The sequence below is a fragment of the Muntiacus reevesi genome, chromosome 2 (assembly GCF_963930625.1).
Source record: "Muntiacus reevesi chromosome 2, mMunRee1.1, whole genome shotgun sequence".
In the NCBI taxonomy this organism is placed as follows: Eukaryota; Metazoa; Chordata; class Mammalia; order Artiodactyla; family Cervidae; genus Muntiacus; species Muntiacus reevesi.
The window spans coordinates 38,501,122-38,520,172 of NC_089250.1; the positions used below are offsets into that span (position 1 = coordinate 38,501,122).

A 19,051-nucleotide genomic window follows, 5' to 3' on the forward strand; every position below is an offset into this window, starting at 1 on the left:
GCTTTCCTTGTTCACTGTATTTTGGGAAACACAGCCAGGCCTTGCTGCTGAGGATTCATAACATACAGGAACGTGTCAAGAGCCCTAAGAAGACTAAGTATAAAGAGACTTGTCAGCAAGGCTTAACCTAGGGTTTCCCACACTCGCTGGAGCGTGGGACATTGTTCTTCATAGCTCCTGAATTACTGTTCTCTAAACAAGCCACTGCAGAACTCAGCCAGTTTGGGCAACTGAGTATGGTATAACTGAAATTTTACTAAAATGTTCTTGGTTTAAAAAAAAAAAAAATACCTTGTGCAGAAATGTAGCAACTGTAAATTATTTTCCAACTGGTGTTTTCATAAACATTTAGTATAAATGGCCATTAAGAAGGTACAGTTATTTATGTTAAAATTAATCCAAGCACGTCCAGTTCCACAAGGCATGAACATCTGACCGAGTACTCCCTCTGTGCCAGGTATACTCCTGTTCTAATTTTCTTTAAAATGAGCTGGCAAAAGTCCATAAACTGAAAGGTTAAGTTATGCATCACTAAGTGACAGCTGGGGATGGAACTCAAGTCAGTGACTCGAGGTGTGAATAAGTCACAAGTGTCAGATGAATGCATAACATACCTTTATGAAGACCACCATGAGAAAACTTAAAAGTTACTATGGAATGCAATTGAAACTTTTATAAAAAAAGACTTTCAAAATTCTGCAGGTCCATCTAAAATAGATGAATTAGATTTCCTAATGAATGATGGAGACACAAAATGTTTTAGACTCAGATAAAGAAAACCCAGCAGCTAAAGAAAAATTCCTTTACTTACAAACCCCACCCCCCCAAGAGCATTTTAAAAATAATTCAAAAGTAGTTGTCAAAAGATCCCCATCAATTCATCACTGATGGAATACCATAAAACTTATAGGAGTCGCAAGAATTCCAAACTATACATTTATAAAAATAATAAAACATCTGTCAATACGAACAGGAGGGCCCAGCTTCCCGCTCGGCAGTGTCTGTGTCTGGGTCCTGCTCTCCAGCCTCCTTCTCCTGCTGCTGCTTCTTCCACAGTTTGGCCATGGCCAGGAGCTTGAGGTTGGGTTGGTTGGCCGCATCTTCCGGAAAGATGTAATCATAGTATTCTTCCCAGCCTGCATCCGACTACAGGGACAAAGAAAAACAGAAGATAAGCTAACCTGTGTCTGAAATGCATTTTTCAGTTAAAGCAGAGAATCGTCACTGTAGAGCCCAGGGTTCACATTCAACTTATAGTTATTGTGCAAAACAGCATCAAGGCCTACTTTGAAAGTTCTACTCTCAAGGGCAGGCCCTGGAGACCGGGAGTGAGTGAGTACTGCTGGGTGGGTGCTGTTCCAGCTGCTGCTCACTGAAAGCAACAGCGTGGTGGGAAAAGTGCTCCACAGCCAACCAGAAGGTACGCAGTGTCCTCCACCCCACCTTGCAGCCCTGTGAGATTTTGAACTTCTAAAGATTTACTTGACTTTCACCTTGCAGTGAAGCCAGACCTGGGACTTGGCTCCCTGCCTGCCCCTCCCATGTCCAGTCGGCCACTAACTGCACTCCCCATGGTGTGCTGTCCCAGATTCCAGCACCGCCTCTCTGATACAACAGCCTCCCAAGAGACCCTCTCCAACCAAGCCCCCCACAATTCACCCACAGAGCTCTGGGGGCTTTCCTACAGCCCACAGAGCCTCCCCTGTATTAGTTCCCACCTAGAGGCTGAGCTTCAGTGCCCTCCACCTCCTGTCTAATGCTCCAGAAACAACATGCTTCAGACAGTTTGCGGAACCAGCAGTGCCAGGAGGACCCTCTGCCAGCCCTCCTCGGGGCTCCACCCTGGGTGAACCGTATACCCTGCCGTGTTCCCACAGCAGCTAGACTGTGACTGGCTCCTTCCCCAGCTGCCGCCCCTGTTCTCAGGTTGTACACATACCACGCATTGTACACGCATTTCAAAGTCTTTGGCATTTCTGCTCGGCTGGCATGGAGGACCAGCGCCGCGGGCTCAGTCCTTACCCCATCATCGGCCTGGACCTTTCTCCTCTTCTTGACCTTCTCGGGCATGAGCTTGTCCACTCTCTCCTTATCTGACACTGTTCCAAATTCGTCCTCAAAGCTTCGCCACGACTCCAGCAGCATGAGCCTCTCTTCCTTTTCCTCACAGTTTCTCATGGTTTTGTTAGCCTCTTCATAAATTTGTCTGCACTTTGCCAAACTTCCTTCTTTCCCTGAAGACAACTCAAACTGTGCAAAACTGATCCATACCTTAGAAAGAAAGAAATTATTACCAAACCAAATTAACCATTCACCCAAGAAACAATAACATAATAATAAAGCTAATTTCTTGTTGACAACATCTGAACATACCTACTGTATTCATCGAGCAGTTGAAAGAATATAACATATTGACTAGCTGCTTCTATATAGTAATGGTGAAGAAGTCTGCTTTCATATTCAATTAAGTATCTGAAATAATCTTAATATCCTGAAAAAAGTTTTAATTTTTATTCAACTTACAATATCCAAGTTACTCACATGCAGTATAAATCCTGGCCTGGTATATAAGCTTAACATTCCAAAGTCCTGAGACTCACAAGCTCTCTGTAAAAGGAAGCCACTTAAAATATACTTAAAAAAAAACTTAAAATATAGAAATACACTATTTCTTCCAGACTGCTGATTCGAGCAAAATCAAAGGTAGCCCACAAATCACAGGATACCTTGACATGCTGTGTCCGCTGAAGCAATCGTCGGTAAAGATTTCGTGTTCTTTCCGTTTCTTCCTGCTCAATTTCAAAATCAATATATGATTTCCAAAGCACCTAAGAAAGACAAATTCTTAGGTCAGTCTTGACATTTAAGAAGCAACATGCTCTTGTTTGAAGCACAGCCTAACTACCATCTTAACCTAGAACATCCAGGAACCTAGAATTTTCTAAGGAACACACAGTATGTGGATACGATTAATGCTAGTATTTACGAGCTGGCCAATTGGCTAGGGTCTACATTATGAAAAAAAGACTTTGGACTTATTTCCAGATTTTCTTTTGAAATTTCCCAAATGCTGGACTTAACAAGAAGAGCAGAGAAACTTAACAAACCACCCAGCACTATTATAAACCTGCCACATACGAGGAACTTGTGCGGAGAAAATGGGCCTAGGTCAGTCAGCGTACACTGTTTTTGCCGTCACTGTAAGTTCCCTGATATGTCTGAGTTCAATTCAACAAGCATACAGGGCAGCTGGTCTGGGTACAGCCTGTCAGGGCACAAGGACAAGAAAGATGTAGCCTGGACACCTGGGACCGCAGTCTGTGGGGTAGCTGAGGCCAACTCATGGGACCAGTGACCCAGAAAGCCCTGCCCAGTGCAGTCAGTAGGGCCTGGTAAACCCTGAGTGCAGGCACCCCAGAGCAAGATTCACAGAACACCTGAGCGAGCCTGGAGGTTCCTGAGAGGTTCACGCTGTCCAGGCTGCAGTTTGGCGCCACCTGGCGGCTCGAGCTTACCCCGTAGCTGGCCAGGCCGGGGTACTGGTGCCTCCAGGAACATCCTGATTTGGTGAGGGCCTAATTCAGGCAAATCTGTGCCAGAAGAACCGCTCCCCGGTACTTCACATGGCCTTGACTGCACTGCCCTGGCCACCCCCTTTAGCCTTCTGTTACAGAAAGACAGGAAGAGCCCACCTGTAAATTCCCAATTCATCCTGGTGTCACTGGGGCAGGGCTGAGCTACCCGCTAGAGAGAGCTTCTTCCCCCCGCCTCTCTGTCTCTAAAACAGAAGTCCTGATGTTAGTGAAAGACTACAGGTGGTATCGTCTCCGTGCTCCAAAAGGCACACACACTTAGATGGTTATCTAAGGTAATGCTGGGCAAGTGTCTGCAATAAAGCCATGGTCAACTCGAGTACCTCACCTCTGGCATATCCAAGCGTGGCTGACTAATGGCTAACTCGTAGATCGCCCGGGCTCGCTCAATATCGCCAAGGATTGTCTCTAATTCTGCAAATTTAATCCAAGAGGTACAGTTTTCTGGCCCAAATTCCAGGAACTTTTCATAAAGCTTCCGGCATCTGTCAAATTCTCGAAGCTGTAGCTCCAGTTCTATGTAACCTTTAAATAATTTGTTCTTTGGACATTTGCCTATGGACGTTCCCTGGAAAAGAAGACACCAAGGTGATGCCTGAGTGGGTCTGACTTGTGCAGACATCCTTGACCTGGCCGAGAAGCTGTTACTCCACTAATCAAGAGCCTCAGTGCATCGATCTGGTGAACCACTCACTCCCTCTGCAGTACTGCACTGCTCTACTGGCTCCTGACAGAGGCCCAAAGAAAAGCTCCAGCTCACTCAGCTGTCAAATGGGCCTATTCAGTAAGAGGCGGGGTTCCTGAAGTGTTTGGAAAACTATTTTGAATCTCACCTAGATTCTCAGGATCTCTTATGGAATTCAGATGTTACTTTCCATGATAAAGGGGTTATCAACGAACAAACCCTGCTGCCCACAGTCAAGGGCTTATCAGAAGGACAGCTGCATCTGATCCTATCGAGAAACTTCAGAATACCTGTCAAGGCGGAGGTGCATTTAATACACCAAAAATCTTGCACAGGATCAGGCTACCAACAATTTAAGATCAAATCTCTCTAGCCACAGGAAAGATCTAGTTAACAGGTAGCTGTAACTGTCCATTGTTGACAACAGAATAATTTAAGGATTATCACTCAATCTTTTCTCTAAGGCCCAGCTTTCGAAAACATGTCTCAGGTTATAAAAGCACAGTATTTCTACTGCCTTCTTAGTGGGGGACTAGACAACCTGTAAACACTAAAATGTAAATTTCCTTCTCAAAGGACTTAATGATGCATCATGATCCTTTATTTACTCACCAAAGCTCTTCTGGCAAATGGTAAATTTTTCTGTCTTATTTCAAACTGTGCATAAAGTAACCACATTTTGGCAAACGTGAACTAGAAAACAAAAGCACAAAAACTCACTTAAATTAACACAAGGCCACAAGTGAATTTCCCTAAAGCTTCAGAGCTAGGACAGACATTTTATCATTAGCTAAGCTGACAATATCTGACAGAAATCACCAAGAGTAATTTGGACACTTCACTGCGACGCAGGGCTCTCCAGCCCCCACTGAGGGGCAGCTTTGTGGGTGTGTGGTGAGCGGGCAGAACACGCCCCTCTGTTCCAGAAAGTAATTTGGTCAACATCGCTCGCTATCTCTAGTGTCAGGAAATAAAGCCAAGTGCCCAGAGTGGGCAGAGACCATGTGTCCACTGCCCCCAGAACACCCGTGTTCCGTGCCTACAGACCTCCACGCAGGTGCCAGCAGCCTGCTGGCTGTCCCTGTGCACGCTGAGCGCAGCTGCTCAGCCTGTTCCCATTACCATCCTCTCGGAATTTCTCCGTTAGTATCTCTATCAGTCACTGGTCACTTAAGGCTGTCCATTCAACTAGACTGGAAGCTGTTTTCAGAGGCAAAGAACATACCTTGTTCTTATTTATGTTTTCCAGGGTGCCTAGCACAGGGAAAGAGCTCATCAACAAATACGATTCCACGGGATTATTTCACAAGTAACAGATGCAGGATTTTCATGTGTTTAGAACAGAATGCTTACAGCAAACATACCTTTTTATGAGGAATGAGTTCCAAAGAGGCTTGGTAAACCTGTCTTGTCCTCTCAGGATCCTACATTAGGGTAAGAAATTTGCACAAAATATTCACATTCAATACTAACACTAATTTCACCATTACTAAAAAAAATGTACACCCCTAACACTGAGTATGTTTCCACAAGCTGTTATTTCCATTTACGATCAAAAGTGAACTAACTTTGGGCATCAAGCTTTGATCAAAGACCCGCCCTTAGCACTGAGCCAGCAAGGGAGAGCTTCTCAGTGGAGAGGCTTTCTTGTGTGGCAGCAGGAACAAAGACGTTCTGCAGGCTTCGTCCAACAGGATTCATCTTTTCCTATTAACTTACACACAACCAATTTCTGAAAATTCTACTTGGTTTAAGAGCAAGAATGTGTAATCCAGCTGTGATCCCTAGTTATGAGAACACCCTGGCAACTATAAATAATAAAACTAAGGGCTGGTTAATTATTCCCTTTCAAGTGCCTCAAGGTGTAAAAAATTAAAAAAAAAAACACATCAAAACTAAAAACCACCTCGCCTGTGCCCACAATAGGTACACAGAGTTTAAAACGTAGCAGAAAGAATGTAAATGGCTGCAGGGAAGCCTGTAAGAATGTACAGCGAAATTCCTGTGTGGTCAAGGCTCCACGGTATCAGTTCCCACCCGCGCCAGCCGGCTGCCCAGTGGAGCAGCCCTCCACTGCCAGGACCCACTCTGCACCTTGGCCTCCAGCTCCTCATAGAGGGCATAGTTGATCCACAAGTAGATGTAGCGCTTCCAGTGCCTCTTCTCCTGCACAGGCGGCACGTTGGCGATAGCACGCTCGTACACTTCCCGCACCGTCTCGGCCTCTGCATCGCTCTCCACCAAGCGCAGGTAATCGAACCACGCATCGTAGTTGTGTGGGTTAGCCTGGAAACACCAGGTTGGATTAAACAGAAACCGAACCTAGAGCTGCACCTGCTGGACTAGGCAAGCTGACAGAAGACACCAGACTGACTTTCTATACTCCAGCAGCCTTTTTTCTAGACTTTACACTATTGAAAAATACCATTCTTGAGATTTTATAAATAGAAAGGGAAAAGGAGAGAGAAGACAGACTGTTACCCAGGGGTTCCTGCAAAGCTCATTTCACCTACAATAGCCTTTTTCGCTGGGGAGCATCCCAGTTTTTAAGCTGGGTTTCCAAGGTGGCACTAGCGGTAAAGAACCTCCCTGCCAATCCGGCACATGGGTTCAAACCCTGGGTTGGGAAGATCCCCTGGAGGAAAGCATGGAAATCAACTCCAGTATTCTTGCCTGGAGAATCCCATGGACAGAGAAGCCTGGCGGGCTATATAGTCCATGGGGTCACAGAGTTGGACTCGACTGAAGCGATTTAACACACAATTTTTAAGTTTTTTAAAAGAAGGTATAAATGGAAAAATGATTTAGAGGCAAATGCATAAAAATTGATTAACAATTGGTTTTCTGTTGTTGTTTTAAATGAAGCAGCAATTGGTAATTTGAGCACAACTCTGTGCTGGACGATGCCCTGCACACCTCTCCTCCACAGAAGTGAAGGGAGCCGGGGCCCCACCTTCCCGCCCCCTGGAAGCCAATGCACTTGGCAACTAAGGACCCCTGTCCGAGTCTGGCTCATGCGGGTGGGTGACACAGAGATGAAGGACAGGAGGAACTGACTTGTGGAAGTGCTTTCCATTGGTGGGTTGATCATTCCCAATCAGACTGAAATGTGACTGTCCCACCTTCTACTTCAGGACTCTGCAACTGGCCTGATTCCTGCCCACTTTCCAAGCCTCCTCCTCCAGCTTCCTACTGATTCTGCAAAGCTCCCAGTATCTACAGCCATGAAAACAGATATCTGTTCTCCTAAGTGTGTTTATGAATGTGACTCTGTCTCTATCTAGATTTAAAATTATAATGGGACTGTACCACTTTCACAATTGCAGAACCAGCCTTCTCATTTAATAATAATATATCTTGAATGTATTTCGCTGACCTCATCTACCACCACTTAGTCCTTTGTTTGGAGCTATCTTGATTAATCTGACCAGGCAAAAATATTTTAAAATACATAGCAGAGCAATAAAGGCAAACATTACTACTGCTGAATTCAAATTAAAACAGTATGTTACAGAGAGAGATGAGGATGGAACTATAACTACAACAGTCTTGCTCAGGCAGTTAAACTAAAGGGTAATGTATAAAAATGGTTTTTTTTAGGTCAATCTCTGACTCTTCCATCTTCTTTAAACAATGAGCTCAAACGGGTTCCAAATTTCCTTTGCTCAAGTTCTTTGTGTCCAGTTAGCTGCCAATACCATGACTTCCGACACTCGTGTGGCAGAGCAAGTCCAAGTGCTGTCTGCTTGCCTTTTCCACCTGCCCCGTTTACCTCCCCCTTCTGGAGTGACTGCCAGTTTACTGCAGACACAGGGTGGGGAGAGGACTGGCAGGTCCATCGGTGCCGCCCCGCGACACTCACCTTCACCTCCTCCTCGTACTGGAACCTCCGCTTGCTCACGATGATGTCTTCAATGCCCCGCCTGTCACCAAACTTCTTCTCAAAGATAGTATAATTTTTAAAGAGTTCCTGGGCCTCCTGCTTCGAAATTCTATCCAGGGCATACTTGTAGATCACTCGCACCCTCTCAAACTGAAAGCAGACAGGATGGTTACTCTTCTAGAACACAGCACTCTTGTTCTAGCCACAAGACGGAAAGCAACCCTGACATAAAACATGACCTGTAAGTTAGACTGTGAGGCCTCAAAGTGTCCAAAGTATGGTTTTCCCTCTCCCTTTTGTTGAGGTACTTCGGTCAGGATGGACAGATACTCTGAGCCCCACATTTAAGTCTACCTAATCTGCCAGCAAGGACATTGTCCTTGCATCTCGGACTCACCCGAGTCCCGCCCAGCTGGGTTGTTGTCAAGACTCCCCATGCCGGTCTTGATCACGCACCTGCTCAGCCAGGGCCCTCCCACCCATTCCCCCCCACCCCCGATTCCTCTCTCCCCTGCACCCCCACACTCCCTGCTTCCACAGTCTGCCCCTTCTACCTCCTCAACTCAGCCCTCCACTTCTCCCCAGGTCCCTGCCGGCCCACCTCCATTTCTCTGTGGACCATGTGAAAAGCCCCCATCCCACTTCTGCACCCTCCCCCATACGCTCCCCACGAAGCAGCCACAGGCCCACCTCACGGCACACAGACAACATCCAACCACTTGCTGCTTAAGACCCTCCACGCTTCCCACCGGCCTGAGGACAGAACCTGAACTCACTCCTGAGACCTGTGTAAGACCCCACACTCAGACCCCAGTACATGGCGCTCCCCATCCCTGATTATCTGAACTACGTGAACGGATTATTTCCTACACATACTACGAGAGAACACAACTGACTTAACTGTGGGGCCATCTTTGTTTTCATTTCAAATTCTGTTCTCAGTACTGAGGGCTCTAGGCCTTTTGTTTCCCAGGCTCATGACTTGTAAAGCCCTTTAATCAGAGGCTAAATGACTAAACTAAATGACTCTTAGTTTGTAGATAATATTCTCATTCTAGATTTAAAGATTTATTTTCAAGTAGAGCACACAAAATTAAGACAGTTGTAATACAATCTATAATCACTCCCAATCTACAGGTTAGTGATGTGCACTGTTTTCCTTGAGAAATCGTATTTTCGTATTTTGAAATTATCTTCTCCAAGGATAAGTAAGAAACTGTAAATGAACTCAACGTGCACAAGAAGTCACTTTTCTCTTTTGCAACATAATCGAGTTCCTTTAAGTTTACCTACTTCTTTCTGATTTTCCTCAAATTTGGCAAAGGCAACATAAAGGTGTTCGTCCATATGTTCGTCCCCGAAGAATTCGACAGCCCTCTCATACACTTTCCGCGCATGGGCAAAGTAACCATGCTTTTCTTCAAAGCGGGCGTACTTAATCCAGTTCTTCACATCAGGGTGCACGAGAACAAGTGAGTGGAATGAAGGAAAAACCAGGCAGAACAATGTGGTTTAAAGAACAAAAACCCAAACCCAAACCCAGAACCTCAACACCACCCACTATGGCTACGGGGGTATGGAGACCCATTAACCTGTGACTCCCCGGTGGGCAGGGTCTTGTTTCTCTGGCCTCCTCCAGTGCTTCTTCAGTATTTTAGGAGTAGTACAAAGAGGAGTTTGGAGTCATGAAAAGCTGAACCCCATGACTAGCTATGTGATCTGGGCAAGTTCTTACCTTATCTAAGCCTCAGTTTTATCATCTATAAGTAATAAGGAAATAGTTAACAACCAAACTCATTTAATGATTGTCAACTATAAATTAGAAAAATGTGTAAAAAACTCTGCAATTTCAGGCCAAGAGAATGTGCTCAACAAGTGGCACCTGTTGTGGTATCTGCTTAGTAACAATACCTGAATTACTGATTAAGGAAAAAACACCTGAGAGGACTCTGGACGGCAGAGGAGGACATGGAGCTCACCTCTACCCACAAGTACACCAAGAGTACAGCTACACATGGAACAGTTTTCACGGAGCACCTGCTGAACACCAGCAGAGGACCTCAGACACCTGAAAGAACAAGAAAGATGCCCACGTATCCAGGTAGGATGGAAGAAAGGAAAACAATAGAGAACAGTAAGCGGGACAGGACCTGCACCCCTGGTGGGGGACTGAAGGAGAGGAGAGAGTTCCCATACTTGGGGAAGCCCCCTTACTGCTGGAGAGATCAGCTGTAAGATGCTGATTAACAAAATCAAAGATGACATAAACAGATGGAAACACACGTTCCTTGGCTGGAAGAATCAATGTTGTCAAAAATTACAATACTGCCCAAGGCAACCTACAGATTTAATGCAATACCTATCAATGGCATTTTCCACAGAACTGAAAGAAAAAAAAATTTAATTTGTATGGAAACAGAGAAGACACCAAACAGCCAGGGTAATCTTGAGAATCAAAAACAGAGCTGGAGGAATTAGGCTCCCTGACTTCAGACTACACTACAAAGCTATAGTCATCAACACTGTATAGTAGTGGCACAAAAACAGAAATATATGTCAATGGGACAGGACAGAAAGCCCAGGTATAAACCCACACACTGACCTATGACAAAGGAAGCAAGAATATGCAATGGAGAAAACAGTCTCTTCAATAAGTGGTGCTGGGAAAATTGGACAGCTACATGTCAAAGAATGAAATTAGGATACTACCTAACACCATACACAAAAATAAACTCAAAATAGATTAAAGACCTAAATGTAAGGCCAGATACTCTTAGAGGAAAACAGAACACTCTGACATAAATCACAGCGTATCTTTTTGAATTCCCCTCCTATAGTAATGAAAATAAAAACAAAAAACAAACAATCAGGACTTAATTAAACTTAACAGCTTTTGCACATCAAAGGAAACCATTAACAAAATGCAAAGACAACCCACAGAATGGGAGAAAATATTTGCAAATAAAGCAACCAACAAAGGATTAAATTCCAAAATACAACAACAGTTCATGCAGCTCTATAAAAAAAAAACAAACAAAAAAACCACAACCCAATCAAAAAATGGACAGAAGATCTAAATAGACATTTCTCCAAAGACAGACAGACAGATGGGGAAAAAATATAGGAAAAGATGCTCAGCATAACTAATTATTAGAGAAATGCACATCAAAACTATAAATATCACCTCACACTGGTCAGCATGGCCATCATCAAAAAACCTGTGAACAATAAATATTGGGAGCAGACACGGAGAAAAGAGAACCCTCCTACCCTGTTGATGGGAATATAATTTGGTACAATCATTATGGAGAACAGTATGGAAGTTCTTTAAAAAACGAGAAACAGGATTACCATACAATCCAGCAATCCAACTCCTACACATATATCTGGAGAAAACCCTAATTCAAAAAGACATATTCACCCCAATGTTCACTATTTTAATTTGCAGCACTATTTACAATAGCCAAGACATGGAAGCAACCTGAATGTCCATCAACAGAAGAATGGATAAAGATGATGTGGTGCATACATACAATGGACTATTACTCAGCCAGAAGAATGAACGAAATCATGTCATTTGCATCAACATGGATAAAACTAGAGTATCAAAAAAAACAAACAACGCAATCAAAAAATGGACAAAAGATCTAAGTAGACTTTTCTCCAAAGAAGAAATGCAGTCAGTCATACTAACTGAAGTAAGTCAGACAGAGAAAGACAAATACTTTATCTTTAAGTTTATCACTTGTAGGTGAAATTTAACAACAGCAACAAAAATGACACAAATGAACTGTTTGGCAGAGAGAAACAGATTCACAGATCCCAAAATCAAATTCACAGTTGCGGAAGGGGAAACATGGGGGGAAGTGATGGACTGGGAAACGAATTAACATATATGCAGTACTGGGCTTCCTTGGTGGCTCAGACAGTAAAGTGGCCACCTGCATTGCAGGACATCTGGGTTCGATCCCTGGGTCAGGAAGATCCCCTGGAGGAGGGAATGGCAATCCACTCCAGTGGAGTGGAGAATTGCCTGGCGAATTTCATGGACAGAGGAGCCTGGTGGACTACAGTCCATGGGGCCGCAGAGTCGGACACAACTGAGCAACTGACACACACACACACACGCACACACTACTGTACATAAGACAGATCACAGGGACCTACTGTGTAGCACAGGAAACACTTCTGTGGTAAATTACATTGGAAAAGATTCTGAAAGAGAATGGATGTATGTATATACATACATACATATATATAGCTGATTTAATTCACTGTACACCTGAAATAACACAACACTGTAGATCAACTGTTCTCCAATAAAGATTTAAGGGAAAAAAAGAGGAAGTTCCTGGTGGTCCAGTGGTTAGGACTCAGTGCTTTCACTGCCATGGCCCAGATTCAATTCCTGGTTGAGAAAACAAATATCCTGCAAGGTGTGTGGCATGGCCAGAAAATAAAAAAAAACAAAAAAGGAAGACAGAAAAGAAAAATCATGTCATGAAAAGAAAGCTACTATAATCAGAGCCAACGGAGACATTTTTGATTACAACTTTCTTCTTCATAGGATGTGTTTTTCATCTACTTTCCTTGAAGAAATCATTAAATTTCAACGTAGTAACACATTCCAATAGGGCAATGATTAAAGAGTACACAGTCCATGGGGTTGCAAAGAGTCAGACACGACTGGCTACTGAACTGAACATGTTCCAATAGGGCAATGATTAAAGAGCACCAGCTCTGAAGCCGACTGGTTCAAATCCCAGCTTCACCAGCACCTGAGAGGTGCTATCCTGCCTCAGATTCCTCATCTGCAGGAGGAAGCAGCTCCTGAATCGAGGGCTGTCACAGGGATTAAACAACAGTATCTGTAAAGCACTTAGAATAATGCACAGCACAGAGCAGGTGCAATACATGCTCTTGTTAAACTAGTGATATCAAAATGAGTAGTCACAGTTAAGATGCTAAAATTACATAATAAAGTTGAGTCTTGTATCTCACAGTACTTATGCTCTATGAAGTCACTCTGCCTGGAGAATACCAAATTGCTACTCCCAGAGGAAATATGTATGCATGATACACACACACATATATACTATATCTATACACATGAATACACAGACATATCTCACATAGACTGTGATGTTAAATCCTAAAAATAACTATCATTGGCAAATTCTTTTATTTTAGAAAAAAGAAAACAAGTCTCAGAAGTGTTAAGTGACAAGCCTAAAGCTGCCCACTAACTATACCAGAGAAGGAATTCTATCCTGTTCAACTGGCCCAGAGCCAGGGCATCTCCCTCCCCTGCACTGCCCCTCCCGCTCCCTGCCCCGGTCAGCCCTGCAGGAGAGCAGAGACAGGAAGGCAGACGGTCGTCTTGTTTGTCCTCCACTAGGACCAAGTACCTTGGGTGATGCAAGTTTTTCATCACTCTGGACTTGTCTGCAAATGACTGCCAAGTGCCACAAATACTGATTGTGGATTTACAAATAAACGTTAGCTAGTAGGAGATAAACCAGCACAAAAACAGTGAAACAAGAATCAAGCACTGCTGAGGGTGCTTTCCCATCACTATCTCCTTCCTCCTCACAGTTAGCCCACAGCAGGGACTTTTACCTCCCTTCTAAAGATGAGGGAGCTTCCCTGGTGGCTCAGTGGTAAGGAATCTGCCTGCCAACGCAGCAACACCGGTTCGATCCCTGGTCCAGAAAGATCCCACACGCCATGGGGCAACTAAGGCCATGTGCCACGACTACCGAGCCTGTGCTCTATCTAGAGCCCGCGAGTTGCAGCTATTGAGGCCTGCGTGCCTAGAGCCAGTGCGCTCCAATGAGAAAAGCCTACACATCTCAACTAGATTAGCCCCCACCGGCTATGAGAGAAAAGCCCGCATAGCCAAAAATAAATAAGTAAATAATTTAAAAAATAAAGATAAGGACACCTAGGTTCCAAGGAGTGATCTGACACATCGCGATCACACGGTCAGTAAACAGCAATCCTCTGGACAAACTCCAACACCGGTGCCCATGACCAACATACATACCAGAGCAAATAGGGTCTTATGGTATTAACTTACACAAGGAACCACAGTGCTAATGCCAAAGGACAAACAAATCTGAGTATCCCTGGAAAAGACACAATTATCCAGACCACAAACTTTTGTTCTGAACAACTATGTCCCTAGAAAATATAAACGCAACTTATGAAGCAGAAGTTGATTTCTGGGCCAATGTCAGTGACGATGTGTCCCAGCCAGACCACAGCCCCCCGACAGAGCAGCAGGCAAAGCCGTCCAAAGGATATAGCGCTCGTAGATGGTGCGGGCCCGGTCCACCTCCTTGTATCTCAGCTCGAAGTTGATGTATGAATGCCAGGCCTGCTCCTCCGGCCGCCACTCCATCCAGCGCTCGAACACCTGCCGGGCACCAGCGATGTTCCCGAGCATCTCCTCCATGTACGTGTACTTGTACCTTCAACAGAATCATCTGAACTTATCGGTCACGGTCAAAATGACTTCAGAAAAACACGGTCTTCGGCAATCTCTGGCTCTAACTTTGCTAACACATCAAGAGTCAGGGCTTTATCTTCCCAAAAGGTGAAGTCAAACGTGTTTTTCCTATTAAACTACAAATCTGAAAAGGATCAGACATTGGAAAAAAAGGATTTTTCTCCTCAAACTTTGCTTAGTTCAACAAAAAGATTCTTCTGTATAAAAGATTGCAACCAAAATTTCAGTTTTGATTACACAGCAATTATACACTGGGATTATGACTTAACAGACTAAAAGACATTAAACAATAATGAGTGTATGTTTAAAAAAAAAGTAGGATGCAAGATTTAATACATATGGTTACAACTATAAATAATTACACAGGGACTTCCCTCACGGTCCAGTGGTTAAGAACACCTTCCATTGTAGGTGACACGGGTTTGATCCCTGGTTGGGCAACTAAGCCCGTGTGCCATGACTACTGAGCCTGTGCACTCTGGAGCCCATGAACCACAACTAGAGAATAGCCCACGCTTCACAATGAAGACTCCACATACTGCAACTAAGAGTCGATGCGGCCAAATAAACAAACACATGTACACACAAAAATGTGGAAATTTAGTCTACAAAAAGCCATTTCATTAGATCTGGGACATACCAGAACTGGTTGACCCGAGGCAGAGTTGTAATGGCTCGGTCCCAGATATTCCGGGCGTGGTTGACCTGGCGATTCTTCATTTCCATTTCGGCATATTTCAGCCATAGTGTAATATTTCGGTAGTCCACATCCAAGGCACGTTCATATATGGATCGAGCCCTTGAGAAGCCAGATTTGAGGGTATCAGTTACAGCACATGCAACACACCTGGCAACCACCTCCAAGGCTCAGCTATTTTGTCAGGTGTTTATTGGGAGTGAGGTTCTGGGCATAAAAAGGTGAAAAGATAGGATGGTCTCAGGAACCTTACAAGTTTTAGAGAAAGACTGACATGCATGTAACTGCAATGCAATGTGAAGGTCTGCACAAGGAAGCAGAGGGGAAAGAAAGAAAAATGTCAAGTGGAAAAGTTAGTTAAGCAGTAGGTGAGAACTTGGGAAAAGTTCCCAAGACCAAGTTGGGTAGGGAGAGGGGGACCCTGCCGGCGTCAGGGTGAGGAGACGCAGTGAGTTCTGGGCCTGGCCAGGGCAGGGGGCATACTGGGAGAACACGGGAAGGTGGAACAACAGGAAAGGTCAGGACATGATTTCATTTTGTTGGCCATTGGTTTTGAGTGGAACAATTTTTCTTTAAAAAAAAAAAACAAAAACAAAAAACGAATTTCCCAACATGGAGAAAACGGATGGAACCGCACTTCTCTGACTGCAGAGGGTGAGCTGGTGATGAGATCCACCTGGAGAGCCTTCTCTACTAGGACCAGCCCACCACAGCGCTCCTGAGGCCACTCAAAGGAACCCTAGGGTCCCAAGGAACAAAGTCTGAAATTTTTTATTTTATTATTATCAGAGGCATACAGAATTTCTATTTACACAGTTACATGCTCAGTGACTTTACCTCTGAATCTCCTTTAGACTCTCTTCCCATTGTGCATATTTTATCCAGTTACTAATCACAGTCCTGTTTTTTCTTATGTTATCTTCGAAAGTCTGGCAAAAGGCAAAAAGGGTCAAATTAAAAGGAAAATAACTAAAGATGACATTGTCTTTTGTCTGTTAACCCTTGTACTAAGAAATTTATTCATTTTGCTCTTATTTAAGAGAAATAACATCCTGGCATCCTTGAGAGAAAAGAAACCCACTAAAGAAGGTTAAAGTTACAAGTGTTTCTTTAAAGTCTTACAGGCAAACAAAGAGAAAACTTCAGATAAAAATAATTATGAGTAGAATTGCTGACATTTTCTCTTATTGTCTGTAACAACTGGTACTTTAATATACTCTACACGTGTTACTAATGAGAAAGTGTTTTTGAGTCTTACTGTTTAAGTCCTCTCACTAATGTCTCAGATATTACTGAGGATAATTAAATATGTAGATACAACAGGACGAGCAACAAGATTTTTTAAAAAAACAATCCCACATCCTGGGGTGGAGGGAGGTCAGATCAGATCCTCAGGTCCTCGCTCGGCTTTACCCCAGGTGTTACCTCGCAGCACAGAAGGCCCCTAAAGACAGAAGAACATGACACAATCTCGCTAATTCTACCCCTCCTCGGCTGTCAGTTGTTCTTCCTGATAAACTCCCACCCGTCTTTGATTCAGCACTAAAAATTCTGTCCGTGGTGGATTTAATGTAAGACAGACAACTCATGGTGTATTTTATGAAGTTTAGCAATAATGCAACCACTTGGTGAGCAGAAGTCACATTACGCAAGGGGCCAGAAACACTAAATTCTTCTTAAGTTTATAGTCTCTCTAATCAGTGAGGAACTTTTCAAACTCTGGTCTATAAATTCTGAATGACAGTGACAGACTAAAACAGACCACACAGACCAACCTTCCTCTTCCGTAGTTTGTAATCGTTTAACTCTTCTTCATCTGTGATCTTCTGTTGAGGGGGAGGTGGAAGAAGCTCAAGTTCTCTCTCCTTAGCTTCTCTTAGCAGTTGCTCCGCAGTGATCTGTACTTCAGCTGGGGCTTTGTTTTTCACCTTTTAACACAGGAGACATTTCCATTTTTAGCAGATGCTTTATCACACAAAGTTTAAGAAACAAATGAACTTTTTTTTAGAATGTGAACTTTATAAACGCTATTACAAGATGACCCCTTTGCATGACGTGCTCCCATTTCTCTATGAAACTAAAAAAAAAAAAACTACAAACATTTTTACTTCATGCAAGGTATTTATCACAAAGCCATAGATAAAAGTCTCAAGAGGAAAGGTAGCAAAAACAACATTTCTCTTTTAGAACAGTATAATAAATTTTGAGGATGCCTAGGTAAAAGTCTCAACAGAGGTCTTATCAAGATATGCACCATGCCTTAACTGGCATTTCAACCTCTATTTACAGAATCCTTCAATTTCTGCCTTGGCCTCAGGTGGATAACTGTCTTTGATTTTTCATGGCATTTCAAATCAAAGACATATTCAGTAAGTTCCTATCATTAGACTATAAGCTTCTTGAGGTCTTAGAGCTGTGCTGTCCAACACAACAGCCATGAATCACATTTGGTGAGTCCAAATTGGGCTGCAAGTGTAAAACACACAAGGGGTTTCGAAGACTTAGGATGGGGGGATAAAAAAGAATAAATTATCCAATCAAACTTTTTGTATTCACGACATAATGGAATGACACGAACTTGGCTACACTGGTTAAATAAAATGTATAATTAAAATTCATGTCATCTGTTTTGCCTTTTTTTTTTTTCTTTTTTTTCTTTTACTGTAGCTATGAGAAAAAATTATCTATGTGGCTCACATTAAATTTTTATGGGACCTGTGGAGCCCAATAAAAGTTTATGGAACTGAACTATAAGAAATACTAAGTATTTAATGCCAGGTGGGCAATGATGATGCTGAGGGCGCCTATCTAATGAACATTAAGTGCCAGAAACTGTGCTGAGTACTTTCTATGCACTCTCTCTGGGAGTCATCCAAACGGGTACCTAAAGGACAGGCTCCAGAGAGTCATCTGAGCTGGAGAAAGACGGGAGGGAAGAGTATGTGCAAACGTTTAGGACAAATGCTGTCACATATTAAGCATTCGCTAAGTATTAACTGCGCACGAAAAAAGTCAGATCAGCCAAAACATAGCCCTTGTCATCTCTTCTCACTCCTTGCACTCTCACCCGGGGTTGACTCCTATTACCGCCTTCAGCATAGCTTAACCATCACTTCCTTGCAAAGTTGGCGCTGAAGACTCCGCACACGAGCCCAGGAAGCCACGGCATATTCCTCTGGGGCTCAGGAGCCTTTGCAAGGCTGCAATTCTACCCTTACGGAGGGCACCTCTTAGCCCGCTCTACCCGGAGCCCCAGCGCCTAGCAAGTGTCTGGTTCAGCGGATCTGTGCTGAAGGACCTCTCTCCTCCCCCAGATAAACACCTTCTAACATGACGACCACGCTGACGCGGGGGTAACCCCCACGACCGGCTGGCCCTCCCCGCCCGCGGCCCCCGCTCAGGGAGGGACGACCAGCTCTCGGGACCACACACCTCCCGTGCTGGCCACCACCGAGGCCGAGCCAACCCCGTCCCGGGCCTCCTCCCACAAGGCCCCGAGCCGCTTACCTTGGCCACTTTGGGGATCCTTTGCTTCCCGGCCGCGGTGGAGGCCGCCATGGCTGCAGCGGCGACCGCGGGCGAGCCCGGGACCACAGAACACCTTCCCGAGGGCTCGCCCACACCGCGTAACTTTCCGACAACCGCGGGATCCCGGAACCGGAAGCGGAACTGGCTGGGGCGA

At 44.2% G+C, this 19,051-nt stretch overlaps 1 protein-coding gene across 1 annotated transcript; it reads right to left on the reverse strand.

The window, feature by feature from the left end:
• Positions 1-276: 276 nt before the first annotated feature.
• Positions 277-19,039, reverse strand: CRNKL1 (crooked neck pre-mRNA splicing factor 1). Its single transcript, XM_065921322.1, has 14 exons — positions 18,877-19,039; positions 17,145-17,297; positions 16,207-16,298; positions 15,313-15,471; positions 14,468-14,634; positions 9,455-9,633; positions 8,141-8,311; positions 6,373-6,564; positions 5,643-5,702; positions 4,891-4,971; positions 3,922-4,161; positions 2,727-2,828; positions 2,023-2,271; positions 277-1,146 (listed from the first exon to the last, which is right to left on the reverse strand). The coding sequence occupies exons 1-14, from the start codon at positions 18,925-18,927 to the stop codon at positions 961-963; spliced, it is 2,082 nt and encodes a 693-aa protein (XP_065777394.1). The 5' UTR covers positions 18,928-19,039; the 3' UTR covers positions 277-960.
• Between the last annotated feature and the right edge of the window lie 12 nt (positions 19,040-19,051).